Source organism: Henckelia pumila, chromosome 3 (genome assembly GCF_033568475.1).
Source record: "Henckelia pumila isolate YLH828 chromosome 3, ASM3356847v2, whole genome shotgun sequence".
NCBI lineage: Eukaryota > Viridiplantae > Streptophyta > Magnoliopsida > Lamiales > Gesneriaceae > Henckelia > Henckelia pumila.
The window spans coordinates 59,673,072-59,700,976 of NC_133122.1; the positions used below are offsets into that span (position 1 = coordinate 59,673,072).

The 27,905-nt window shown below is 34.9% G+C and overlaps 3 protein-coding genes across 4 annotated transcripts; 1 reads left to right on the forward strand and 2 right to left on the reverse strand.

Moving 5' to 3' along the window:
- The first annotated feature begins 13,098 nt into the window (after window positions 1–13,098).
- Window positions 13,099–15,672, forward strand: LOC140887405 (gibberellin receptor GID1B-like). 2 transcript variants are annotated; one of them, XM_073294635.1, is made up of 3 exons: window positions 13,099–13,174; window positions 13,396–13,637; window positions 14,195–15,672. In XM_073294635.1, exons 2-3 carry the CDS (start codon window positions 13,599–13,601, stop codon window positions 15,188–15,190), a joined length of 1,035 nt encoding a protein of 344 aa, XP_073150736.1. In that variant the 5' UTR covers window positions 13,099–13,174; window positions 13,396–13,598; the 3' UTR covers window positions 15,191–15,672. The 2 variants fall into 2 exon arrangements, with proteins under 2 accessions (XP_073150736.1, XP_073150735.1); XM_073294634.1 differs by having other exon boundaries at window positions 13,107–13,637.
- Window positions 15,673–20,923: 5,251 nt separating this feature from the next.
- Window positions 20,924–23,916, reverse strand: LOC140891313 (pentatricopeptide repeat-containing protein At2g30780). Its single transcript, XM_073299752.1, has 2 exons — window positions 23,389–23,916; window positions 20,924–22,999 (listed from the first exon to the last, which is right to left on the reverse strand). Exons 1-2 carry the CDS (start codon window positions 23,815–23,817, stop codon window positions 21,887–21,889), a joined length of 1,542 nt encoding a protein of 513 aa, XP_073155853.1. The 5' UTR covers window positions 23,818–23,916; the 3' UTR covers window positions 20,924–21,886.
- A 673-nt stretch (window positions 23,917–24,589) lies between these two features.
- On the reverse strand, window positions 24,590–27,883 carry LOC140892923 (probable indole-3-pyruvate monooxygenase YUCCA10). Its single transcript, XM_073301970.1, has 4 exons — window positions 27,216–27,883; window positions 25,234–25,467; window positions 24,982–25,104; window positions 24,590–24,894 (listed from the first exon to the last, which is right to left on the reverse strand). The coding sequence occupies exons 1-4, from the start codon at window positions 27,855–27,857 to the stop codon at window positions 24,730–24,732; spliced, it is 1,164 nt and encodes a 387-aa protein (XP_073158071.1). The 5' UTR covers window positions 27,858–27,883; the 3' UTR covers window positions 24,590–24,729.
- Between the last annotated feature and the right edge of the window lie 22 nt (window positions 27,884–27,905).

Genomic DNA, 27,905 nt, shown 5'->3' on the forward strand with positions numbered 1-27,905 from the left:
TCCACTATCTGGGGGAGGAGGTTCTGGTTCTGGTTCAGGATCTGGTTCTCAGGCCACCATTCAGCAGAGGTCGCAGGGACAGCCTGCTGGGAGTTCTCATTTGAGGCCACGAGCTTCTGGCCAGGTGTTTGCCCTGAGACATGATCAGGCAGTGGAGGAGAATGAGAAAGTCATCGCAGGTACATTTCTGCTTTATGGTATACCTGCTCTTGTACTTATTGACACTGGTGCATCTCATTCCTTTATTTCTGCACGTTTTGTTAAGAGGCATAAGTTACCATGCATTGTACTAGACGTAGTGATGTCTGTTTCTACTCCGATGGGCTAATCTGTTTTGGCTAAGCGTCTAGTGATGGGTTGCCCTTTAGAGTTCGAAGGGAACATTCTGTTAGCGAATCTCATGGTCCTGGCGATGGACGACTTTGATTGCATTTTGGGAATAGATATGTTGACTACCTATCGAGCTTCAGTGGACTGCTATCAGAGATTAGTACGCTTTCATCCGGAGGGGAGTGAGAGCTGGTTTTTCTATGGTGAGGGAGCGCGACCCCCGATGCCTTTGGTATCAGCTTTGAGAGTCTGTCGAGCTCTAGAGTCTGGCGGGGAAGGCTACCTTATCTATGCAGTTGATTTGTCCGCTGAGAGTATTGTGATAGAAAGCATTCCTGTTGTAGATGAATTCCCAGATGTTTTTCCTGATGAGATTCCGGGTTTTCCTCCGGCTAGGAAAGTCGAGTTTGGCATAGATTTGATGTCGGGTACTTCACCTATTTCTCGAGTACCATATCATCTGGCTCCGTCAGAGATGCGTGAATTGAAGAATCAGCTACAGGATCTTTTGGACAAGGGGTACATTCGTCCTAGTGTATCTCCTTGGGGAGCTCCTGTTCTTTTTGTAAAGAAGAAGGATGGGTCGATGCGGCTGTGCATTGATTATCGGCAGCTGAATTGAGTCACTGTGAAGAACAAGTATCCGTTGCCTCGTATTGATGACTTGTTTGATCAGCTGCAGGGAACGTCAATTTACTCCAAGATTGACTTGAGATCAGGGTATCATCATTTGAGAATCCGTGATCAGGACGTAGCCAAAACTGCATTCCGTACTCGCTATGGGCATTACGAGTTCCTAGTGATGCCATTTGGTTTGACTAATGCGCCGGCTATGTTCATGGATCTGATGAACCGTGTCTTCATGGATTATTTGGACAAGTTTGTCGTGGTCTTCATTGACGACATCTTGGTGTATTCGCGTAATACGGAAGAGCACGTTTCTCACTTGCGGTTGGTACTGCAGACTTTTCGAGATGAGCAGTTGTACGCCAAGCTGAGCAAGTGTGAGTTCTGGATGGATCGAGTGGTCTTTCTTGGCCATATCATATCCAGGGAGGGGATTTCTGTTGATCCAAGCAAGATTGAGGCGGTGCTTAATTGGTCGCGTCCGACGACAGTTGCTGAGATCCGTAGTTTTCTGGGTCTAGCAGGTTATTATCGTCGCTTCATTCTGAACTTCTCTCAGTTAGCTCGATCTTTGACGCAACTTACCCGCAAGGGTGTGAATTTCGAGTGGTCCTCCGAGTGTGAGGAAAATTTCTGTGAGCTTCGACGGCGGTTGACTTCTGCGCCGGTGTTGGCATTACCGTCAGGATCTGGAGGGTATGTGGTGTACACTGATGCTTCTCTTCAGGGGTTAGATTGTGTCCTGACTCAGAATGGGCATGTGATCGCATACGCTTCTAGACAGCTGAAGCTTCACGAGGACAACTACCCAGTCCATGATTTGGAGTTAGCAGTCATTGTGTTCGCTTTGAAGATATTGCTTCATTATCTGTATGGCGAGAAATTTGAGATCTTTACCGACCATAAGAGTCTCAAGTATTTGTTCACTCAGGCGGATTTGAACATGAGGCAGAGACTTTGGATGGACTTGCTTAAGGACTATGATTGCGAGATTAAGTACCATTCGGGAGCTGCTAATCTCACCGCTGATGCCTTGAGTTTCAAGGTGCGACTATCTGCACTTCATAATTGTTTGATGTCTAGTGCGATCAGTGACTGTTGTACTTCGGGATATACCTTCAAGCATAAGAAAGGTATGCAGAGTATCCAGATGTTTGCGATACTATCTGAGCCAGCTTTGTATTCGCGGATTCGAGATGCTCAGATGTCTGACTCGAAGACCCAGCGTTTAGCTCGTCTAGCTAACGAGGGTAGCTCGTCTGGATTTCATTATCAGTCAGATGGCTTTATGTGTTTGTCTGGTAGGCTTGTGATTCCGCAGGATGAAGAGTTGCGAGAGAAGATTTTGTCTCAGGTGCATCGCACTAAGTTGAGTATTCATCCTGGGAGCAATAAGATGTACAAGGATCTACGTACTCATTTCTGGTGGAAGGGTATGAAACGCAGTGTTTATCAGTTTGTTTCGAGATGTTTGGTGTGTCAACAGGTCAAAGCAGAGCACCGACGACCTGGAGGATTGCTTCACAGTCTGCCTATTCCTGAATGAAAATGAGAGTTTATCACAATGGACTTTGTGACCCATTTGCCGGTATCCCCGAGAAACTGTGATGCTATCTGGGTTGTGGTGGACCGACTCACCAATTCAGCGCATTTCATTGCCTATAGCCAGGAGTACAATGTGGATCGTATGGCTCGGTTGTACATTCAGGAGATCGTTCGACTTCATGGAGTGCCTGTGAGCATTGTTAGCGATCGGGACCCCAGGTTTACTTCTAGATTCTGGGGGAGTGTTCAGTGTGCGATGGGTACTACTCTCAGTTTGAGTACTGCCTATCATCCGGAGACTGTTGGTCAGTCAGAGCGCACTATCCGTACTTTGGAGGATATGCTTAGAGCGTGCGTCATGGATTTTGGTTCAGCCTAGCAGGATCATTTGCCATTGATCGAGTTCACGTACAACAACAGCTATCATACTAGTATTGGGATGGCACCTTTTGAGGCGTTGTACGGGCAACGTTGTCATACTCCACTCTTCTGGGAAGAAGTGGGGGAGAGACATGTTGAGGGACCAGAGTTTATCCAGCAGGCAATAGACATTGTTGATCAGATCAAGAAACGGATTAAGACTGCAAAGGATCGTCAGGCCAGCTATGCTAATACCAAGCGTAGGCCTTTGCAGTTCGATGTCGGGGAGAAAGTGTTTCTGAGAGTGTCACCTTTCCGTAAGATTCTCAGATTTGGCCTTAAGGGCAAGTTGTCTCCCAGGTTTATCGGTCCGTTTGAGATCTTGGAGAGCATCGGCGATTTGGCTTATCGACTAGCTTTGCCACCGCATCTATCCAGTATTCACGACGTGTTCCACGTATCTCTATTGCGACGGTATGTGGAGGATGAATCTCATATTCTGCAGCGGTGTGAGGTTCAGGTGAACAAGGATTTGACCTATGTTGAGAAACCTATTCGTATCATGGATTATAAGGATAAGGTTTTGCGAAACAAAATCATTCCTTTGGTTTTAGTTCAGTGGCAGCGCCGAGGCACTGAGGAAGCTACTTGGGAGCTTAAAGACAGGATGCGTGAAGACCATCCTGAGTTGTTTTGATTTCATTCTTTTAGTTGTATTCAGTTGCAAACTCTGTAAACGTTTGATTTGAATAAAGAATGTTTCTGATTTCTGTTTTACATTCAGTGCTTAAGATCTGTTTTCGAGGACGAAACATCTTAAGTGGGGGAGAATGTAGTAGCCCGTACCTGAAATCAGTGATTAAGTATTAATCAATTCATTAATCCTACTAATTAAGATTAAACGTGATTAAGGGAACTCTTAATGGGTTAACGGAGTCCGGAATTGGATTCAGAACACTTGAAAATGGTTTGAGGGTCATCGAGTTCGGAGGCTCCGAAGTCAAGGTTCGGACGGTCTGAAGTCAGGGTTCGGACGATCCGAAGAGTGGTTCGGACGCTCCAAACATGCTGCCGACAGTCGTCATGGATGATGTCATCATGCTGACGTAAGCAATGATGTAATATCGGGTTCGGACGACCCGAAGCCCAGTTTGGACGACCCAAAGTCCAATTCGGACGATCCGAACTCCGTCTATAAATAGGAGGGCCGAGATTCAGATTTAGACGCACCAATCACCTCTTCTCTCTCGATTTCTTAGCCTTCTAACTCCGATCTAGGGAATTATAGGCGTTCCATTGGGAATCCGGAAGTGGCATAGCGATCCAGGCGTCGTAGCGGAGCTGTGGCCTAATTTTGAGGCACTCGACAGCAAAGGGCTAACGACGGACGAAGGTATAGCTTTTGCTTCCTATAAATATTTAGGAATATGCAATAGCTTAGTTATGGCTTTTAGAGCACTTTAATGATAGTAATATCATTTGGCAGTGTAGAGCAGATTATAGGCGTGGACCTAGGGCTGATAGCACTTGCCTAGTATTTGAGGTACGAAAGTACTGTTCGAGATATCCTGACTGAGTATGCATGTATTATGTGACTGCATGATTTATATGTCATTGATTTATGCTGCATTTATTTGCATACTGAGCTATCTCCTTCGAGATGTCTGTTAGTAGGGTTTTTTCCTATCCTGTTAGTGGTTGGACTTCCATCGATTTGGGTCCGGCATATCCACTGGTATTATGGTATGGGAGCCACCTCCTGAAGCGACGGCACAGCATGCTACATACCAGGGCCCGGTCTGTCTCTGTTATCTGATCCTTGACCTCGAGTTTATAGGGAGTTCACTTTGCATGCATGTATACTCATACTCTCGTATTGAGCGTTTTATGCTCACGTCTCGTACTCTGTGTTTCTGGACACCCTATTCCATGGGGCAGGTTTGCGATTGGACGAGGCGGGTGGATCCAAGAGGGGCTAGGCAGTTGTTGGACAGCTGGAGCTTCGTCTAGGTTTTATTTCTGTTGTTTTGGGTTGATACAACTATTCGATTTGGTTGTATATTACTTGGATAAATTACAGATTCCTTTCCTTGGGATTGTATTTATGGTTTCCGCAAGTTTTATTCTGATATCCGTGTAATTAATTTAATTTCATGCCTAAGTTCTGTTTAGTAGGTGATCCAGATAAGGGTCACTACATTATGTGATCTATTATGCAAGTAGAACCTTAAATAGTTCTCAAATCAATTATTCAACAACTGAAAAAGAATTACTGTCAGTAGTGTTTGCATTAGATAAATTTCGATCCTATTTAATTGGTTCTACTACTATTGTTTATACTGATCATTCTGCCATAAAATATTTATCAAATAAACAAGATGCTAAGCCGAGATTAATAAGATGGATTTTGTTGTTACAAGAATTTGATCTTGTAATAAAAGATAAAAAAAGGAAAAGAAAATGTAGTAACCGATCATTTATCAAGAATAATTTTTGAATCATCTCAAAATGAAATACCAATAAATGAAAATTTTCCGGATGATCAACTATTTTATGCTACTACTATGCCTTGGTTTGCTAATATTATAAATTTTCTTGTGACAAATAAAATGCCTTCTCATTGGAGTTCACAAGATAAAAATAAATTCTTGAAAGAGGTCAAAAAATTTTATTGGGATGATCCTTATTTGTTTAAGTATTGTCCTGATCAAATTTTTCGACGATGCATACCCGACAATGAGGTAAGTAGTGTCATTAAATTTTGTCATTCTGAGGCATGTGGAGGTCATTTTTTGTCAAAGAAAACAGCTGCAAAAATCTTTCAATGTGGATTTTATTGGCCTTCTTTATTCAAAGATACGCATTCATTTTGCAAATCTTGTGAAAATTGTCAGAAAATGGGTTCAATTTCAAAACGAAACATGATGCCTTTAAATCCAATCATGATTATTGAAATATTTGACAGTTGGGGAATAGATTTTATGGGTCCATTCCCATTCTCTCTTGGATTTACTTATATTTTAGTAGTTGTCGATTATGTTTCAAAATGGATTGAAGCGATTGCATGTAGAACTAATGATCATAAAGTTGTGATAAAATTTTTGAAAAAAAATATTTTTATTCGATTTGGAATACCTAGAGCTATAATCAGTGATGGAGGAAGTTATTTTATAAATAAATCATTTTTTTCGTTGTTAAGAAAATACGGTATTACACATAAAGTTTCTACTACATATCACCCTCAAACGAATGGTCAGGTTGAACTTGCAAATAAAGAAATAAAACAAATTTTGAAAAAAACAGTCAATCCAAATCGAAAAGATTGATCTTTAAGATTAAGTGATGCATTATGGGCATATAAAACTGCATTTAAAACATCTTTGGGGATGTCACCATATAGATTAGTTTTTGGTAAGCATTGTCATCTACCTATTGAAATTGAACATAAAGCTTATTGGGCAATTAAAGCGTTTAATACTAATTTATATGATGCATCTAAATTAAGAAAATTGCAATTAAATGAACTAGAAGAATTAAGAAATGATGCATATGAAAATGCAAAGATTTATAAAGATAAAACAAAAGTCTTTCATGATAAAAATATTATGATAAAATCGTTTGAAATTGGACAAAAAGTTTTACTTTATAATTCTCGCTTGCATTAATTTGTTTCCAGGAAAACTTAGATCATGATGGACAGGTCCATATGTTGTAAAAAATGTTTATCCTCATGGTGATGTTGATGTTGAAAGTCCTAAAAATAATAATGTGTTTAAAGTTAATGGACAAAGACTTAAACCATTTTTAGAAAATAAAATTCTTAATGATGAGTTTATGCCTTTATATGATTCAAATTAATTATTACTTATATTTTTATTTTATTTTTGTAGAATTGAGTTCACTTCCCGGTTAAGTGGCGGATAACGGTACTCCGTGACTACTTTCAGTCGGTTTTATTTCAATTTCCCAAAATAATTGAATATATATATATATATATATATAAATATATATTATGGATGAAGCTATCAAAAAACTTGGTAAATATTTTCCATCTGTTTCTAAAAAAGTTCTGAGAATGATTTATGAAGGCAGATGTGAAAGATTGAGAATGCTTATCCAAAAAAGAATCCCGGAGGATATTCGTCTTATAATTAAAGCCAAGGTTCGATTAGGTGGTGAAGTTCCAAAATTCTTACTTGTTCAAAATATGTCTGGACTAGGAAAAAGTATCTATGCGAAGAAAAGAAGGGCTAAAAGGTTAGATGTTTGTCATAATTGTGCCAGATGGACTTGTAATAGACAATGCAGATCTTTGGGATATGTTTCCACAAATAGAGAAGATAAAATTGATTTCATTAAGAATGGGCTGAGTAAAGAGTCATTAGATGATATCTCATTGACTCTTGAGACGCATTTTAGTGGAGATGTGCAAGGTCAACTTCTCCGTTTATGGAAACTATTCCAAGCACAGCGTCATGGTAATGGTCTCGAGAATCTGACTAAAACAGACCCTATTTGCCAATTTATAAGAAAATTGGATGGTAAGCCAACCCTCGACTCATAAATATTGAAGGAACACTGTGAGCCACAATCACATCACTGTTTATACGCATGCATGCTATTATTGTATATTATTGGTTTTTACTATTTTCATCATTTTGTTCACATATGTATTCCTATTGCTATCTTATTCCTTGTTTTCCTTATAAAATCACTCAACTCTCTCTATATTTTTGAAAATAAAAAAAAAAATATGACAGGATCTTCTTCACAAAAATTGAAAAATATTTGTGTCTTTTGTGGTTCTAATACTGGAAAGAATGAAATATTTGTTGATGCAGCAATTAATCTTGGAAAAAAGTTAGCAGAGAGAAAAATTCACTTGGTTTACGGATGAGGCAATATTGGGTTAATGGGATCTATTTCAACAGCAGCTCATCTTGGAGGTAGTCAGGTTTTGGGTATTATTCCTACAGCTTTAGCTGAAGGAAATATTACAGGTGTTACGGTTGGGGAAGAGTTGAAAGTTTCATCAATGTACGAGAGAATAACTAAAATGATAGAAAATTCTGATGCTTTTATTGCCTTACCTGGTGGTTTTGATACTTTAGAAGAAATTTTTCATGTTGTTTCTTGGGCACAACTTAATATCCATAATAAACCTGTTGGCTTGTTGAATATCAATAACTATTATGATGGTTTGTTGATTTTTCTTAATGTAGCCGTGGAACAAAATTTTATTTCAGAAAATTCACGAATGATGTTCATCTCTGCTTCGAATGAAGACCAATTAATTGATGATCTCCAAGCTTTTGTTCATCAACCTGATTCGGCTATAACAAATATAAATTGGTCTCAACCAACCAGTAAGAAAAGGAAACTGGATCATTGATTCAACATGTCACGAAATGGTTTGTATTTGTTCCTTATCTTCAATAAATTCCAGGTGATATCTCTTTCATCATGTACTCTTTATTTTTCTTAAAAAAAATTAAAAACAATGTCATATTCAGGTTTGGGGGAGGGTTTATCTTTAAAAAAAATAAAATTTTAAAAAAAATATTTTTATAATAATATATATTTTTCCTTTTTCAATGGCAGAGTAAGGAGTCAAAAACTCCTGATACGCATTAGATTTTATTTATCATATTATCACAATAGATTAGATTTTAATATTTCGTATATATTTAAATTGCAAACTACTAAGAAAATGAAGTCTTTTTGTATATATTTTTATTTATTTTTCTTTTTATCAATTTAATAGAAAATATATAATTGATGGGATATAAGTTATAGATAATATATAATTGTGTGTTTTCAAATAACATATTTTCTAAAATTTTTATGAGTATATAATTAAAGTGATATTGATTGAATGAATAATAACATGTATAATTGAGGGAATTAATTTGTAAAAGTGCAATATTTACTCACATAAATTTTGTGGGTGAGAGGTGAGAATTGAAAAAACAACTTATAAGCTTTTATTGATTATTAAGAAATGGTTGATTACTAGATTAAACCCATTTTTTTAAAAAAAAATATTGTGCATATGAAAATTGGCTGCAAAGATTGTTTGAAGTTTGATTGTAAAGATGTAGAGTATTAATATCTCTACTATAATTATCAATGTAATAGATTTACCTCATAAAAAATAAACAAATAAATAAACTTTGAAAAAAAATATGTTACATTTTCAAAGTTTATTGAAGGTATTTGGTTATGTAAAAACAATTTTGCAGCCAAGTAAAAAATAGAAAAAAGAAAAAAAAAATAAATAAAAACAAAATAAAAACAAAATGGGTTTATTCTTTGTAAATTATCCTATCTTATTTTCAATATTAGGTTATTTGATTGTCTGTTTTACATATTAACCATTTTCAATGAGTGTATAATTTTCTTCCAACTCCATGAGTGAAAACCAGTTATATATATAAAAATATATATATATCATAACCCGAGAGAATATGGAATTGAAACTTTTACATTAAAATTCCTGAAGATATACATGTTATGAAAAGGATTTCTATTATCATTTTGATTATATTATTCTCAAAGTTTTTAGAAAATATTTATATAAAAAATTATATATATTTAATATTTTGATATTGTGTGAAATTTATATGTATACCCCATCCAATTATATATTAATATATTAGTTGATATCAAGATTTATAAATAAACATATGATCTTCTTACAAATATGTTTTAAAATTTCAAAGTTTGCAAATTTGAATATATATATTAAGGAATAAAAATCTAACTTGTGATTTTATGAAATTTTATTACTAAGAGACTAGTAATTAGCCGGTTTGGGGGTGTGATAAAACTTAAAATTTGTAATTATTTATATGTTAAAAAGTGTGTTTTAAAATTAAAGTTTAATTAAAATTATGAAGTTGTATTATTTTAGTGTTATGTGTTTATATTTAAATATTTTACTAAAATGTTGTATTTTACGGTTTGCGTAGGTTTGGTAAAAATAAAATTACTCAAGCTACAGAGGTCATAATGGAATAATCTCAAATCCTGTAGAATAAAAAAAGAGGCATCTTCAACTTTGTAGAAGACAAGAAATTCCAAAAACTTCATTAAGATGATCAAAATAATCAAACATCAAAATGGAGACAGATTTACTTTTACTATGACCAGCTTGGAGTAAAAATATCTTAAGTATTTCATATTTTATCCAAAAAGGGTGAATGAGTTGTCAAAACACATCTACAGACAAAGGGCTACGTGTTATATGTTTTGTGCAGAAGCAAAATCGGAAGTCTAAGGCATCAAACATGCCAATTCAAGTTGGATCAATGTATTGATATACAAGGAGACAAGCACCCACCAACTTTACTATTCCATATTTAATGAGTCTTGGACCCTTGCTCTCATTTGGCCTATAAATAGATGTGTTGTATAAGCTTTGTAGTGTGCAAGAGTGTAGAGAATTCCTCATTTGTAAAATAAATATTGTGTGTGTGAGAATAAAAGTTTGAGTATGCAAGTTTCTCAAGTTCAAGTATGAAATTTCTTTTATCTTTATTCTTGAGTTTCATGTTCAATGAAAGCTAAATCTTTTTATGTAAAGGTGAAAAGGTTTCATTGTTGGTCAAGTAAGATTGTTTATATTTTGTATATTCTTTCCTTTTCTATTTTTATTTTTACTAATTGATCTTTATTTGTAGGTATAATTTTGGATGAATTGTTGTTATCTATTTACATCAAATGCTTGGTACCTTGAATGTAGTTACCTTGATTTGTTGTCAAATATGATACAATAAATACTACAATAATTATATACTATAAATATATGTATCTATTTATAATAAAGTCATATATATTATTTAGATGATAGCGTGACTCTGTCGGTTGTTCTAAATAATATATTGTGATTTGAACTAACTTTTACTTTCCGCAACTAACTTTTACTTTCCGCATCTAACATTTACTTTTCCGCATCTAACATAAAAAAAAGTCATATATTTTATTTAGACAATAGCGTGGCTCTGCCGATTGTTCTAAATAAAATATTGTGATTTGATCTAACAATTAATTTTATGTCAATTTATATTTATGCATTTATATATATATATATATATTATGGGTACCATGTATTAAATATCGGTTAATATGATATTAATATAGTGGAAACTATATTATATGATATACTTGTTTAAATATTTAATTGTTCTTTTATGTTTATATTTATGCATCTATATATATATTATGGGTACCATGTATTAAATATCGGTTAATCTGATAATAATATTGGGAACTATATTATATGATATATTTGTATAAATATTTAATTATTCTCTTATGTTTATTTTTATTTTAGTTTCTTTTATTTATTTTTTTTAAGCAATCTTAAATAAACCAACAATGAACCTTTGAAACCTTGACAATTTTATAATTTGTGTATTTGAAGTTTTATAATAATATTTCCATCTATAATATATCATTGCTAAAATTAAACTTACAGCATCCTCTCCGTGGATCGATCTCGTACTCACGAGTATATTACTTGCAGACAACCTACACTTAGGTGAATTACAATTTAAGTTGTAGCAGACAACAATAAAGAAGGCATGCGAGGAGAATAAATCCAAAAGAAAAAGTCAAGCATGTGACTCCTTCACTAGTAAAAGATGTCATCGAGCATGTGACTCTCACTAGCAAAAGATGTCATCAATAATGGTATAAAGAATTCAAAACAGCTGTAAGATTCCCTGAAGTTTCTCGGTGAAACGAGTGGAACTTCGGCTATAAATACAGGATTTTAAGGGAGCTGAAGACATCGATCATTTCCTTCAGTTTTCTTACAAATAAAAGTAATATTTCTCTTTCTATTGTATTAAGTTGTACTTTTATGTATTTCAAAAGCAAGGCTACTATGAGTAGCTAAACAATTTATCTCATCCTCTTCAAAAGAGGTTGATTTATGTAATAATATGTTGTCTGAATAAATTTTCGAAGCTTTTCTCTATCATGATTATTTTATTTAAAAAATTAATCTTTTACTATACGCCCTAAGGTAGGAAACGAAATAGGGTTGTGCTAGCTGCTGCTGAAGGAGTCTGTGTCAGGAACCATCGGTTGCGATCGCGTGGTTTGGTTGTGAGGAACAACCTGTAAAACCCGGTGGACATAACCCGACAATAGTATGGTCAAAGAGGTATTCTGCTTTAATTTACTGATGGAAGCATGATGAGATTAAGCCTTTAAATTTTAAATAGGGAAATAAAGGGTGGAATGGGCATTATTTAGTTTTAAGGACAAATTCAAGAAACTATTTAATGAATCAGGGATATATTTGGAACATGAAAAGTGAAAGAGATATAATACAAAAAATGGAAAAGATACAGAGATATATTTAGGAATTGTCCCAGAATATTGGCAACAATATTGAAAATATTTCGTGGTTATATATGACATCCGATGTTGGTATAACCATCAACCATGTATCAAGACAATTTTCCAAAAAAAAAAAAAACGAAACTTTGCTAATAAAATTACAACTTTCTAAATAAATCAAGGACCTCGTTTCAAAAAAAAAAATTGCAAAATGACATTCAAACACAAAAGATATATACAAAGATTAAACAAAAGAAAAAAATCGAGAATATCATATTTCCAAATTGGGTTAGTTTATGCTACACTAGGAGTGTTTCTTCACCTATTTCAATACCATTAGATCACTTGTGACCCATATATTTTTATGAAAATTGACATATGTGTTGATTATCCATGGTTGATATTTGACCACATCATGAGGAGAGAAATAGTCCAGATGTTGCATAGAATAATCCTTCAAAATCAAGTTCAAAGAAAAATTATTTAGTTAAATAATTATCATATAGTTTTATTAATAATAATATTGATATATTTTAGTTATATATATATATATGATTTATTGATTGAGTCACAATTCCATTATATATAATATAATATTAAAACATAGATTGGTAAAAATAATATTATTTTATTATATTTTTATAAAATATTCTAAACATATATTATTTTTGAATACATTATTAGATAAATTTGCATTGATTTATTGTATTTTAATTAATTGAAAAGGCATGATAGTTATATTATCACCATATAATTTCTAAATAAATATTTTAAAAATATAACTTTTGGCATTATAAATGAACAATATCCGTTTTGTTTCCTAAACTCTAATCTATAAATACATGTATTTTTTTTAAAAAAAAACATATTTAAATAAATGGTTGGCCTTTCTTTATTGCCTAATTCGGCCGCCCTCCGTTTGTCGTCTCTCTCGTCTCCGCCCTGCCTCCGCCGTTCCTTGGTCTTTGACTCCATGCCCCTCTCTCCCTTCTCATCCTCATTTAGTTATTATTATGTATATATTATATATATGTATTATATTATGATTATTGTACTGTGTATATAATATTATATTATTCTCCTTTTTATCTGCCCTCTCCCATCTTTGTTTCTGTATGAATTTTTTGCTTTGTTTAGTGAACAAAACTGAAGCCCTTTCCTTTCTGTCTTTGCATAATTCAGAAGTATCTGCTTTCTTTGTTTGTTGTTCGGAGAAACCCAATAAAGACAAGAAGAAAACGGGAGCACCAGCTCACAATAACAGGGTGGCGTATTAGGGAAGGGGAGAATTGGTGCAAAAACGTTAATTTCTTTTCTTCTTGTATTTTTTTGTGTGGGGGATCACCGACTAAGATTTTTTGGGAGTGATTCTTGAACAGTTCCTCATGGCTGGTAGTAATGAAGTAAATGCTAATGAATCAAAGGTAATTAATCGTGTATCTTTAATCCGTTGTCTGGAATTCTTTGTTTTCAGTCTTGTTCTGAAACTAGGGTGATTTGTGATGTGGGTTTTTAGTTGTTTATTGTTTTTCGTGAAAAAATTGTGATTTATCTTGGGGCCTGAGAAAAGGTTTGAGGAAAAAAGGTCTGATTTGCTGAAAAGTTTGAATTTTTAGTATTTTTTTACCTTTGATCTTTGGGGTTTTTTTTTCTATATTGTCTCTGTATTGAGAGTTTTTCTTTCTTTTTCCCCATACTATTTTCCCCTCTTTGTTTTTTTCTTTCTCCGTGCTTCTGATTTAGCAACCCCATAACCCGATTTTATGCTGGATGTTGGGATTTTTTTGGGGGTGGTTTCTCTGCTTTCCTGTCTCCTTTCTTTTTACAGATGTGGATCCTTTTTCCTTATTTCCTTTCTTAGATTTTTCCGGAAAAGCTGATTACTTTACTGGGATAATCGTACTGATTTGTGATTCTTGTTTGTTATTGATAATTTTCTCCTGAAATTTGGTTTATCCAAGATTTTCTTGACTTCGTGCAGAGGGTGGTTCCACTTAATACATGGATCCTCATATCGAATTTCAAGCTTGCTTATAATTTGCTTCGGCGTCCTGATGGCACTTTTAACCGTGAATTGAACGAGTTTCTTGACCGAAAAGTGCCAGCGAATGCCAATCCTGTCGATGGAGTTTACTCTTTCGATGTTATAGATCGTGCAACAAGCCTTCTTAACCGTGTTTACTTGGCGGCTCGTGATAATGAGACTCAATGGGGTATTGTGGAACTTGAAAAGCCGCTGAGTGCTACTGAAATTGTACCTGTAATCTTATTCTTTCATGGGGGAAGCTTTGTTCATTCCTCAGCCAATAGTGCTATCTATGATACATTTTGTCGTCGCCTTGTGAACACTTGCAAGGCTGCTGTGGTCTCCGTAAATTATCGTAGATCCCCAGAGCATCGGTACCCGAGTGCATATGATGATGGATGGGCGGCTCTTAAGTGGGTTCACTCAAGATCATGGCTTAGAAGTGGGGAAAATTCGAAAGTTCATGTATATTTGGCAGGGGATAGTTCCGGTGGTAATATCGTCCATCACGTTGCTGCTCGAGCTGCAGAAGAGGATGTGGAGGTGTTGGGCAATGTTCTTCTTCATCCACTGTTTGGCGGGGAAGAAAGGACTGAATCGGAGACAAGATTGGACGGGAAATACTTTGTCAGGATACAGGACCGTGATTGGTACTGGAGAGCATACTTACCTGAAGGAGAAGACAGGGACCATCCCGCATGCAACGTGTTTGGGCCGAGGAGCAAAACACTCGACGACCTTAACTTTCCGAAAAGTTTGGTAGTTGTGGCTGGATTAGATCTTCTTCAAGATTGGCAATTACGCTATGTCGAGGGGCTCAAGAAATCCAGTAAAGAAGTGAATCTCCTGTATCTCGAGAAGGCAACAATTGGGTTCTATTTCTTGCCCAACAACGACCATTTCCAGTCTCTAATGGATGAGATCAAAAGCTTCATCCACCCTAACTGTTGATACGTTACTTAACCTCAAATTACAGGCAGCCACACAAGCTTGACATCTTAGTACTGGTGTGTAGTTATATGATTGTGTAGAACCAGTCTTCTTATTGTTCATAACTTGTTATGTGTAGAGGCTATATGATATTTCGAACCTAATGGGGTATCCTCTGTATCGTCGCAAGTTGCATTCCGCGCCAGAAGCTGAGTACATATGGCAAGGTACCTCAGAGTCGTAACTCGTTATTGGATTTAGTAGAAAGATTTCGAGTTTTAGATTTGTAGAACCACTTCAAGTGATGGAGGAGGTTCTTGGACCATCAGGGATCTATCCGGTGGCTCTGGTCTATTCGTAGTTATTCGCCCTTAGGCTACTGCTGTAAAAGCTTATTTCAGTACATGGGTTGAGGAAGTCCATGCTGTTGTGATCTGTATGTTATACTTTTTTCCCTAGAAATATATATTAATATGTGTTTATATGCAAAAAATGCATGAGCCTCTTTGTTTCATTTAGTGCATATACTTTTCTTGGAAATTTAGGAGCAAACATCTTTATGTTTGAAGATTAGTCAAATTGCTCTGACTCGAACCAGACAAGATTTCTCATCTTCCAATGCCGCTTCTTCCAAGTCACCACATCTTCTGAAATTGTTGGTTCATTGTATCCAAACTATTCATGTTTTTGTCTTGATAACCTTATAGGGGAATACAGAATATCAGATATGAGGAAACTTTTAACACACTTGCCTAACTATACCATATGATGGAAAAAACACTTCTTATTGCAAGAAAAATTCTGTTTATATCATCTCAACGGCGTCGATTTGGATTCGGAGAAAACAATAAACATTTAGTCTGTATATAGAAACACTTGCCTATATTACAAGACAACGTTTGAAATAATCTCTTGTATCCCACTATGGATTAATTGTCTCTATTCACCACCTTAAAGCCAGCAAAACAAAACAAAGCATTACATCTCCTTTTCCCCTAAAAATGTGTTCTTTTACACCGTTTTGAAGTGGTGGACCATTGAATCTTAAAGCCAAGACTCCCACGAACCCCGTCCATAAAAAACCCACATGCCAAATAAATTTTAAAAAAAAAATTAAAAGAAAAAATGATTAGACGTGAGTCCAAAGAATGGAATCTCACTATCATCTGACGTTGATTTGATTAATTCTTGGCAGCCGTTGGATAAGTTGTTCCAGAATGAGATGGAAGTATTTTGGCTTTTGGCATTAATAATAATGCCACCAATCATAGTGCTTTGTGGTAACCTCTTTTCTTGATGCTAATGAAACGAGTAAAGGTTGTCGATTTTGATTGGAAAACGTTAAAACAAAGGTGCTTTCTTCGTTTACTACTTTGGAAGGTTAAAGATTAAATCTTCTCCCTTCCAAATATGTATCATTACATGAACACAAGTGTTGCCAATTCATTGGTCCCATGATTTAGCAATTCGTCTCATTTATTATCTAATACTTCTAACATTTTTTCCCCCCATATATTATCATCGTTCATAAAAGCTTTGTTATCAATAATAAGTATTTTTGGTGAATCTTAACTCCGACAATAATTTATTCCAGCCAGATTAAAAATTAGCTCTCCATGCTCTCCATATTTCTTCCACAAGATCTCTCATTTCAACTCCTCACATTTAATTTCTCCACGATCTTGTTCATCTTTTTTATTTTTTGATTTGACTAAATTCATCGAATTGCATCTTGAATTTTGCTTGATGGATAAAATTTTACATGAAAGTGTATCGTATATCATGTCGTGTTCGTGTATATGTTTTTGAATACCATGATGTACAGTTAAGGGAAAATAAAACACTTAATAGTCGGAATATCATACATACATATAAATATATATATATATATATATATTGTTTGTATATAATGGTAAATAATATACATGATGTGTGTGCGCAATGAATGGTAGTTAATGGTGGCATAATCTTGAAAGATTATGGTGCCAAAAATACCTCATAAACGTGTGACATATTATTTTGTCTGTATTCAAGAAATAGGGACCACTTTGGGAGAAAAAAAAATGTACCCCCACAAACCCTTTCAAATTTTAGTTGTTGGGAATGCTTTTTTATGGCCACAAGATAATAGTAAAAACAGCTAAGATAGGAAAATGACATAAAATGATATTTAAACCAAACCCTTCTTTCGTGATTGACTTTCCTTTGCCAAGAAACTGTCCATCAACCCCCCTACTATGTAATTGTAATCACTTTTGTGTGTCTTTGTGTGTTGCACATTGGTGACTATTACATATTCCTATATGCTTTTGTCTTATTATTGTTTGTCTTTTAGGACAGCAAAAGATTTTTTTTTATGTTTGATGGGAATTTATGTTATGTTTTACTCATATTCTGTCCAATATATAAAATCTATCCACTCTGTGGCGTGTATCTAGCATAGACTAGAGTGGAGACAATATAATATTATTCTATATGGCATTGTAATTTTCAGTTGTAATTGATTGGATATTCATTCGATTTGCGAATATGGTCGGCTAATTAATATTATGTTGAATTTTGATAAAATAACGACTAAAACAATTGGCTTTGTTTTCTAAAAAATTTTTGCCTAAGTGTTTTAATTTTTTTTGGGTGTTTTATAAGTTATAAAAAAAAACTCAAAATATGTGTTTGGACAAGATTATTGAAAAATGATTTTTAAAAAGTGTGATTCAATTTTAGTTTAATGACAATTGAGATGTATACTATTATGTTTTTAAATTGAAAGAAATGATGGAAAATAAAACATACTAATGTTAAATTGTAAATATATTTGTATTTGTCGTCTAAAAGCATATTTAATTAATATTAAAACAACTTTTAAATTATCTTATAAAAAAATTAAAAACACTTTTATAAAAAATTTAATAAGTCTTAGTTATTTAGATTTGATCAACTATATATATTTATTTGAAATAAAAAAAAATTGACCACACACTTATTCACACGCCAAACAACAATTCATATGGAGGGTGGCTTTCTTTGTTAAAGACAATGCTAATTAAAGCGAAATTGTGATTTGTCAGCATCTCATCTTCTTGTTAAGCGAGAAATGAGATCATATCCTAAAACATTATTCTGAGATTATATTTATGAGAATTTTATCCATACATATTACATATGATGTCTATATTTTTTTCAATAATCCATATAAGATCTTTAGATATATTTTTTAGATATTATCTAAGAGAAGCATTCAATTTGAGTCATTCAATACTTGTCTAATTTTAATGATAGAGAAGTAAATTGTGTTGTGCTTAGTTCTAATTCCAACTTATTGCGATATTTTTTGGTTAGTATATGTTATATTGAGTGTTTTTTTTTTCTTTTCCAATACCATTAAATCACATAGTCTCTCACAATTTTATGAAAATTTGACATATGTGTTGATGATTCCCATGTTCGTGGGAATAGTCATTCCATCCATTTTGGATGAGAATGGTAATTCTCACTCTCCTTTCTTATTTTTGTAAGGAATTTTTTTTCTATATTTAGTTTATTTTTATCACCCGTCATAAAGCAGTCTTCTACTTCTAGTCGACTTGTGATTCTAACCCCCGTAGGAGATAGAAGAACTCCCGCTTATTCGTATCCTTCGATACGTGCCTGGTCGAAATGTTTGCTTCCGGGTAAGAAAGCCCGATTTTAGGTGTGGTGCACTTTTAGCTATACATATATTTTCACAAATAAACTGCTTTTTTTTTCTTTGAAAAAAGCAGTACAAGGAAACTTTTATTTAAGTCGGATGAGACTAAGCAGCTACCGACCGTTCCGATGCGCCTTCCTTCCAAGGACCCTTCTGTCCAATAATGAGTCTTCAGTACTTACTGCTTGCCGTATTGCCTAACGGCGCCATATCAACAAACTTTGGATTGGTTAAAGGCCAGCTCCTTAGCTCATTAGAAGGAAGAGCTGCTCCTCAACAAACTACTGAATAGTAGGGGAAGCTCTCGCCCTAACCTATCATATGTTATGGGGGGCTCTGACCGCGTGCCTGTTGAAGAATGAGCCGGCGTCCTTTTTCGATATAATTCAGCTCCACATCTAGGCTGGGCAACGCAACAATGTCCCTGAGGGAGGAGTTTAGAGGCCTTATAGTAGCACGGACTTCTTTTTCTTTCTAGGTCATGCGATCGCTCTAGGTTAAAATATAACCTACCACGATTTCTCTCGATTTCTAATCTAATACAAAAAGGAATTGGTTCGATCAAGCTCCTATCGTATGTATCGGCTTGGCTTCGTCCCGTCCCGAACCAAGGAGGCACTCTGGCGACTCAAGCATCACCGCTATCGCTAAGTCTTTATCCAACCTTATATAATAATAACAATAATATTTAATATTATATATAAAACAACAAATTATTATATAATTATTTTACTATTATATATAAATAATTATTATTACGTATATATCATTATTATTAATATGATTTATTATATATTTATATATCGATATTATTATTTAATAAATATTAATTTAAAAAATTAATATTTATTATTATCATTATATATTTTATTATTTTATTATTTAAATAATACTAATAATAATAATTATTATTATATTTTGAATTTTTATTATTATAATAATTATTTTTTTATTATCATAAAAATATTATTATATTAAAAAATAATTTAAAAAATATTTCGATTAATATATAAGATAAATGAAATAAAATAAAATGATTTTATAATATTATTAATTTAGTATTTAATAATAGTAATAATATTAATAATAATAATAACACATGTGTAGTTATTATTATTTTTCTTTTTGATTAAAAATATTTGATTTTTAAAATAATTTCATTCCATTTCATTTCATTTTTTTCAATATCAATCAATGGAATGGAATAAAAGAATCATTCCATTCCCGTTGTCATTCATTCCATTTCAAATTTGATTTTATTCCTTCCTTATTTCATTCTAACGTACCAATCATGCCCTAAGTGTGATATAAAATAATATATTTTTATACGCACATGAAGTAACCTTTTTAAGTGGATGGTTTTTTTAATTTTAAATTATACTGTTTTTCATACTGGAAATTGTTGGTATACTTTTTATGTTGCAATTTTTTCTTCTATTGGAATTCTATAATTAACTATAAAATAATATTTCAAGTTTTCAACTACTAGTATCATAATATTGATAAAATTTGATCTTAAATCTGTTAAGATTTCACAGTCTGGTTACTCGATTTTGTTGATAATAAATTTCTGTGGAGACTTGTATTTTGGATAGCAATCAACTTACATTTTCATCTCAAATTTAAGGTGTTGTCATATTTATTCTATCTTTTCAAGATAATATAAAATTTTAATCACAATTTTGAATTATTTTCAACATATTAAAAAAAATTTGGAACATATTGAGAATTTTAAAATAAATAAAATGTCATAAATATTTCTTGGAGTAAAAATAATCGTCTTTCCAAAAATATTGCCTCATACCGGCCTAGATGTATTTTGGACTTGGCAAGTTGCACGCGGGCCTTCTGGTTGGCGTTGCGTGTTTATAGTAGAAGTTTTTCAGTAAATACTCTTGCACAAAATATTAGAAATTAAATTTGAAAAATGTAAAATAAAATATAAGATTTTTCTGATTTTAATAAGTTATTTACACTAATTTGTCTATATTAAACTCAAACTTAATATAGTGTATATGATATATAATATATAAACCATACCGATCAGTCTAATTACATTTTATATATAAATAAATAAATCATGAATGAAATACTACTCGTAATAATGCCGATCCCTGATTATCCAAAGGTTTAATCAATCATATAACTGCAAAATATGAATCCCATTGAATAACTTGAACCGAAGCCATTTTTGTATCGTCGACTGAAATATGCTGCATGAGTATGCACACCTCTGGGGTAAGATTTATTGTACAACAAACACTAGAGAATATATCATTGAAAAGCATGGAACTAGATGCCAATTTCCAGGATCATCTCAGAATCAATGAACAATGAGCAAGAAGTTGATAAAGGTCTGATAAAAAGCATTACCATAGCCAGATACTCGGAGGGTATTAGTGTATTACCCACTCTGGGGTGGTTCCTCCTGTCAGCTTACAGGCAGCTTTTAAAAGAGATACATTGAAGGTTAAATAACGAGTGTACTCCGACGAGAGGATGAAAGTTGAATTAAACGGAGCATCTTTCAGCAAGGATCCCATGATCAAGTCTCAGACACTTGTATAACATAGTGAGATCGCTGATCCTGTATTGTATCTCCAAAGCGTACATAGGGGTCACAGGAGTTCCGAAGCCATCAAGAATCCAGATCTTAACATGACTCTTCATACGTTCTTTTCCAGCATTCTGAGAAATGAGATTGTTAAATGCGTGTCATTTACTATTGACGCGAACAAGGTTTTTGTTGGCTTAGCAGTGTAGAGATTTGTAATTTTGTATGTTGAAGTCCTAGTCATTGGTGAATGCTAAGACGAAGCACAATCACCTTTAACCTTTTGGGCTCTGAATATTTTGATGAAATAACTCAAATAAGAGGCATATCTACATAAGACAAAAAGCCATGATATAGACAAAGAATCAAATCTTTTCCTTCCATCTCTTTCATTGAGTGATCTAAGACCATTATTTCTTTCATTCTTGCGAAAAATTTCCCCACACACGGGGCTATTGAAGGAAGTAAAAAAAATTCATGTCAGTGGTCCTCTATAACCATGCTTGAACATCTGTCCAACAACCTGCTCAAGTTTACTTCTTTGACCATACTTTTGATATGCCTTATACAAGATCCAAAATGTTTTCTTTGAGCAGTGCATATTTACTTGATCCATTTCATCGAGAACCCTCTCCATTTCAGCGAGGCGCATTTGGGATGAGTACATGACCATTTTGCAATGGTAAAGAGACCGGCAGACTTTCCAACCTGCGTGCTGAGCACGACGCAAAAAGACAGCAAGTTTGTCCACTGCATTCTGCCTAAAATAACTTGAAATGATGCACCGCATCGCTCTAGTAGTTGTGACATAAGCATTACGCTCAAATGCCTCATTAATAGAGTCTTCCATTTGCTCCAACAGATCTTGCTTTGCATATAAACAAATCAAGATCACATTTAACCAAGGTCTGTACTCATTATCAGGAATTAGTCTGAGCAGTTCTTCAACCTTTTCAACCCTAGCAACATCAGTACTCCTACAGTATGCACATATCATGACTCTAATCAATGGAAATTCCTTATGGTTCACATGATTCCTTACCATCTCATACATTTGTTCCATCTGTTCTAGCTTACCAGAGTTTGCATATCCTCGAAGCATTAACAAATGGATATCCAGGTCGGGTTTGGGTGACCCTTCTTTCATTATCAAGTATGCCTTGTCCATTTCATCCCACATCCAAGCTGTAATATAACCAGCAATTAGAGCCTTGTATGTGGCAACAGTTGGGCTTAGGTTTTGATTCCTGATCTCCCTAAGGGTCGCGTCCATGTGATCAACGAGCATCAAGCGACCAAAGGCAGAAATAAGTATGTTGTACGTTATGATTGACGGAGTGCAAGTGGATATGCTTTTCAACTCCCGAAACAAGGACTGACATTTCATAGCCAAACCATTATATGAGTAAACGCTCATAAGTGCGTTATATAAAGACGTGGACTTCAGCTGTTTATTGGAAGCCTCTTTAAAAAGCTCAACAGCGAGAGCGACATTTTTCAACCTACCAGCTATCACAACACCCTTCGTATACTCCTCTGCTGTCATAGGAGAGGCATAGTCCAGCTGTTTCCTCCTCCACTCAAAAACCTGGCAGGAAGCAATTGAATATTAACAAATGTATACCAAGTGTTAGGATTCATAAATTTGGGTTCAAGAAAAGCAACCCATATATGAGCCGAAAATGTACTTCAAATTCTTCTTGTAAAGTTTCTGAATAAATGACATCATGTTATAGTTTAATCAGGCATCATCCAGCAACAAATTCGGCGAGTTCATATGCACATCCCGGACAAAATACTGACTACACCTTGCAATTAGACGCACACACTTAACTCATCGCCCCTGCCCCTGCCCCTGCCCGTGCCCCTGCCCCTGCCCCTGCCCATGCATATCTTTTCGGATTCATCAACACATAAAACATATTTTAGCAACTAGTGGAACAAAATAAAAGGCACAAGAACATGACAAATATTCACCTCTAGAGCTAAAACTGGAAAACTCTTTAGCTGTGTCAAGAGCTCAACCACAGCAGATCCATCGGTATATCTTCTAAACAAAGATACACCCTTTTCTTTCAAAACTCTCTCAATTCCCTCCATAGCATCCTTATGACTCAAAATCTCTTCCCGCAACTCCGAAGCTTTTTCTCTCAAATATTTATCCGCTTTCGACTCGGCAGAACGAGTGCCACATTTATCTAAAAACTGGGATATAATAGAGGACCACACCGTTTGACTTGAACTACTACAAGGGGTCTGCGTAACATATTCTCGAACAAAACGAGCTGAGATTGAGGATTTTACGATTATTTTACGAGTTTTGAGTGAATCATAGGCAATGTTTCGGCATTTCAGGAGAAATTGTTCGGCTTGAGCGAATTCCGACAATCCCCAAACGCGCTTCATTGCCGAGAAGTGAAGAAAATTGCAAGATCATGCATTTCCATCTGGCTCGTGGATGTTCATGAATTAGGAGTTTTTCTAGGGTTTGGGGCAAATCGAAGACACAAGAGGATCGGAGCAGCTACCGTGCACATGGCGGCGTTGTCCATTTTTTTAAGCAGTTTGGGCTTTCGCCTTTTCGGCCCAAAGTTTTTGGATAATTTTCGGCTGCTTATTCAAGAGTCCATGGAATTGAGAATTTTTGGGCTTATTGATTACATACAAATTATTTTAAAAAATTATCATCATAATATTAAAAAAAAAACTAAATTTTTTTAAAACTTTTAAGAAGAGGGATTATAATCCCGGTCTCAAACCCCACCCCCTCTTTGCAAATTTTTTTAAGATATATTATATACACTAAGGCCCAACTCAGCTTCTTTTAAATTATATTTTGAATAAGAATATAGTTATTAAAAGAGGTTTTTTTCTGATAAATATTAAATGAAGTTTTCAAGGAATTCCTAAACAAGGACCTCTTGTTCATGTAGCTTACAGCCAATTCCATCCATGGAGTTCACGGTACGACGTCTCACTTGTATAGACGTCCGTTTTTCAAGGAATGGGACTTAATGGAATGATATTTTGAGCTTTACTTATGAATACTATTGGATATACAACAAACAAGTTCAAAAAAGTAAAGAAGCGTATACGTAAAGAAGATGAGGGCATCGATAGTGTATCCAACAAAGATGATCGTAATACTCTATAACACATGATATCAAGATATTAATTGGGGCGATACAAGGTTAAATGATGGTGTATAATCAATTGTTCCGCCAAATTGAATGAGTAATTTCACATGAATTTATTTTTTTTTTTGTAAAGAAAAACCTAATAGCATAATTCAAATGTCCATAAAAGAGCTAGAAGCAATTACAATAGGGCCTTGATATCAGTGGCTATCTTCTGGGCATCAATGCCAGCTCCATAAATGGTTTTTCGGGCCAGCCCAGAGCAGTACAGCCCATTTTTACCCTTCCAGTGATTTGGGTAACTGGGCATCGGAAGCCCATCATCATTCAATAGATAATCATCTCCCTGCAAAAAAAATAAAAATAAATATATCTTTTTTCATTTTGTTGTATTTAAATATTTTAGGGAAAAAAAGAGAGAAAAGGCTTTTACCTTGAGCCACTCTTTTGTTGACCTTTTGAAGCCCGTGGCGAAGACAATTGCATCGAACGAATATTCAGTCCCATTCTCAAATATCACACTTTTGCCTCTAATGCTCTTAACCCCTGGTAATACCTGATTTATTTGACACCGATTCAACTTTAGTATTCTCAATGAAAAAAAACCTAAAATTATTGAAAAAAAATGGAAAAAGCAAGATTAAAAATTGAAATTTGATAACATAAAATTACGAAAATTTATAACCTGAATCTTTCCGTTTTTTATTTTTCGACAAGTTCCAAGATCGATAACAGGATATTTTCCATACTTGTCTTTCATAAGAAATGGGCCCTCATCTGGTCTTTGAATACCAAACGTGCTCAAATCTCCATACACGAGCTTGCTCATCATAATCAATATAGAATCAATCTGATTCAAACTTAAATACTTCAATAATAATAAACCCACATGCGTCATCGTCCTTGATAGTATATGAATCTGCATCCACAAGAATCATATTCAATGCATATTGGATATCGATGCTGTTTTTTAATTAATCTGTTGTGAGGCTTGAGTTTTTATTTAATCGAATTAATGTATATATGAAATTTAGGTAGTGTTTGCAACCTCTAAAAATAAGTGAAGAAGTTGCAAACACTATCTTAGATTATGAGCTCCTTTAGATCATGTTAATTTAGATAGTTAATAATCTACATAACTAATACTAGTGAGAATTAATATTCACGATCAAAACACGCTCATAGATTGGCTTAGAAACCGAGAAATCAAGCTTCCATTACAATATGCAATATATATCGAAAATCTAATGATCTTCCCAAAAAAAAAAATTTTAAAAAACAAATATGATGTTTTATGTTAGATTCGGAGAATGCCAAAAAAATTCGAGCAGGGATATCCAATCTAGCTACATGCATGTCTTATTTTATTTTTTTTGTAACGTGAGAACACGCAGCCGTTATCTTCGGTGCGCATTAGGTAAACCCTTGGACTAACGCAATAGCTTGCAAATTATGTTAGTTAGGTACATAAACCACACTAAGCAAACTCTGTGTGACAGACTAGTTCAAGAAAATGTTGGTATGAAGAATCGAACTCATGACCTCTAACCAAAAGTTCACCTACTCCATCAAATTAAACACCCTTTGAATCACCTACATGCACTTATTATTCTTGTGGGAACATGGTAGCGACAAAACACATGTATATATTAATCTACCACTCCACGGACCACGACATGCCACGAGACATATTAATTAATCTCCATTCACGAGCTATATATAATTTATTATTCCTATCATTATTTGAACCCAAAGCAAGTCGATTGTCTCGATCTAATAATTGGAGCAAAAGATTTAATATATAAACATAATGCTAAGATCGAGTGCATATATAATCAATATCATGAGTGGAGAAATATATACTTTTACGTGCATATATAATTGAGATATATATTACTTTAAGAGTAGCATGACATTTTCGTATAGCTAGCTCCGATCCGTCAATATGAATCACGTATCTAATAACTAAGAAATTCTATGCACGGTCTGCCAGATCCAATGGCCCCGGGCCATTGTGTATATCACCTCATGGTGATGTGCACAATGCCCGAGCCGATGGATTGCCCTTCGGGCACTACCCCGGAGGCCAGCTAAGAACTTCCCCGAATAACTAATATGTTTGAATCAGGTAGACCTCACATAAATAACTGGGTGCAATCGAGCCGAGCCAAGCCTGAGTAGCATACTACTCGAGGAACTCGTATTTAACTAGTCGAGCTCGAGCTCGACCGAGTAGTTAGTTTCGTACTCGAGTTCGAGCTCGAAAATTATATATATATATATATATATATATATATAAATACAAAATATATGAATAAATAAATAAAATATTATATACATTATATTTATATTATATTTTATATATGTGTGTTATCGAGTAGCTCGCGAGCTACTCGAACACATATATGATATATTTGAAACTCGAGTTACTCGAGCTCGAGTCGAGCTTTGACCAAGCTCCTCACAAGCTGTTCACGAGTAGCTCGACTCGTTTGCATCCCTAGTATATCTGACTTGAATGTAGGAGGATATACGACGGGGTCGACATGCATCCGTTGAGAATATGGGATTTGGCCGTGACCTCTCTTTCGTTATTGGATTTCATATGATTTAGCAGTATCGACCAAAATGAGGTGAGCAAACATATATAGAGTTAAAAGATCTCACCGGGCTTCGGACAACAATGGAGGTTTTGGCACCATAATTAGCAAGATCCAAGGAAATCTCCATGCCAGAGTTTCCACTCCCCACCACCAAAACACTTTTACCCTCAAACTTCTCCCCATTTTTATACTGCGTCGAATGCAAAACCTCGCCATCAAAGCTCTGTAAACCCTCGATCTCAGGCCAGAAAGCGTCGCAGGATTCTCCGGTGGCCACGACCAGAAACCTCGAACTGTACCCCTTGATCACCTCATCGGAGTTCCCCACAACGCCATGATATCTCGCCTTGACGTTCCATTTTCCCGCGACTTCGTCGTACTCCGCCGCTTCCACCGCCTGCCGGAAGATGGGTTTGATCCCGAAACGGGAAGCGTAGTCGTTCAAGTACAGTGTGAACTCCGCTCTCGATAAGTAGGCGGAGTAAGGTTTGGGGATGGGCATCAGCGGCAGCTCGGAGTACGGCTTGCGGAGGTGGAGGTGGACACGGTCGTAGGTGTATTTCTTCCACAGTGAAGCGATGCAGTCTTCTCTTTCGAGAAGTATATATGGGATCGAGAGGTGGCTTAAACAAGCGGCCGTCGCCAGGCCGGAGGGGCCGCCGCCGACTATTATCGCCGCCGTTTCTTCCGCTTGCTGCTCCTCCATGTGCTTTAATTTGTTTGCTATATCCACCTTCTGATTGATCTCTGTTTC

What these genes read in the sequence shown, in the direction of transcription:
- LOC140887405 (XM_073294635.1), top strand. Translation starts at nt 13,599, where the DNA reads ATGGCTGGTAGTAATGAAGTAAATGCTAATGAATCAAAG. An exon ending in TAAATGCTAATGAATCAAAG is followed by an intron (nt 13,638 to 14,194) that starts GTAATTAATCGT and finishes GACTTCGTGCAG; the next exon opens with AGGGTGGTTCCACTTAATAC.
- LOC140891313 (XM_073299752.1), bottom strand. Translation starts at nt 23,817, where the DNA reads ATGAAGCGCGTTTGGGGATTGTCGGAATTCGCTCAAGCCGAACAATTT. An exon ending in TTCCAGTTTTAGCTCTAGAG is followed by an intron (nt 23,000 to 23,388) that starts GTGAATATTTGT and finishes GCTTCCTGCCAG; the next exon opens with GTTTTTGAGTGGAGGAGGAA.
- LOC140892923 (XM_073301970.1), bottom strand. Translation starts at nt 27,857, where the DNA reads ATGGAGGAGCAGCAAGCGGAAGAAACGGCGGCGATAATAGTCGGCGGC. An exon ending in CCATTGTTGTCCGAAGCCCG is followed by an intron (nt 25,468 to 27,215) that starts GTGAGATCTTTT and finishes TTGTGGATGCAG; the next exon opens with ATTCATATACTATCAAGGAC. An exon ending in CAACAAAAGAGTGGCTCAAG is followed by an intron (nt 24,895 to 24,981) that starts GTAAAAGCCTTT and finishes TTTTTTTTGCAG; the next exon opens with GGAGATGATTATCTATTGAA.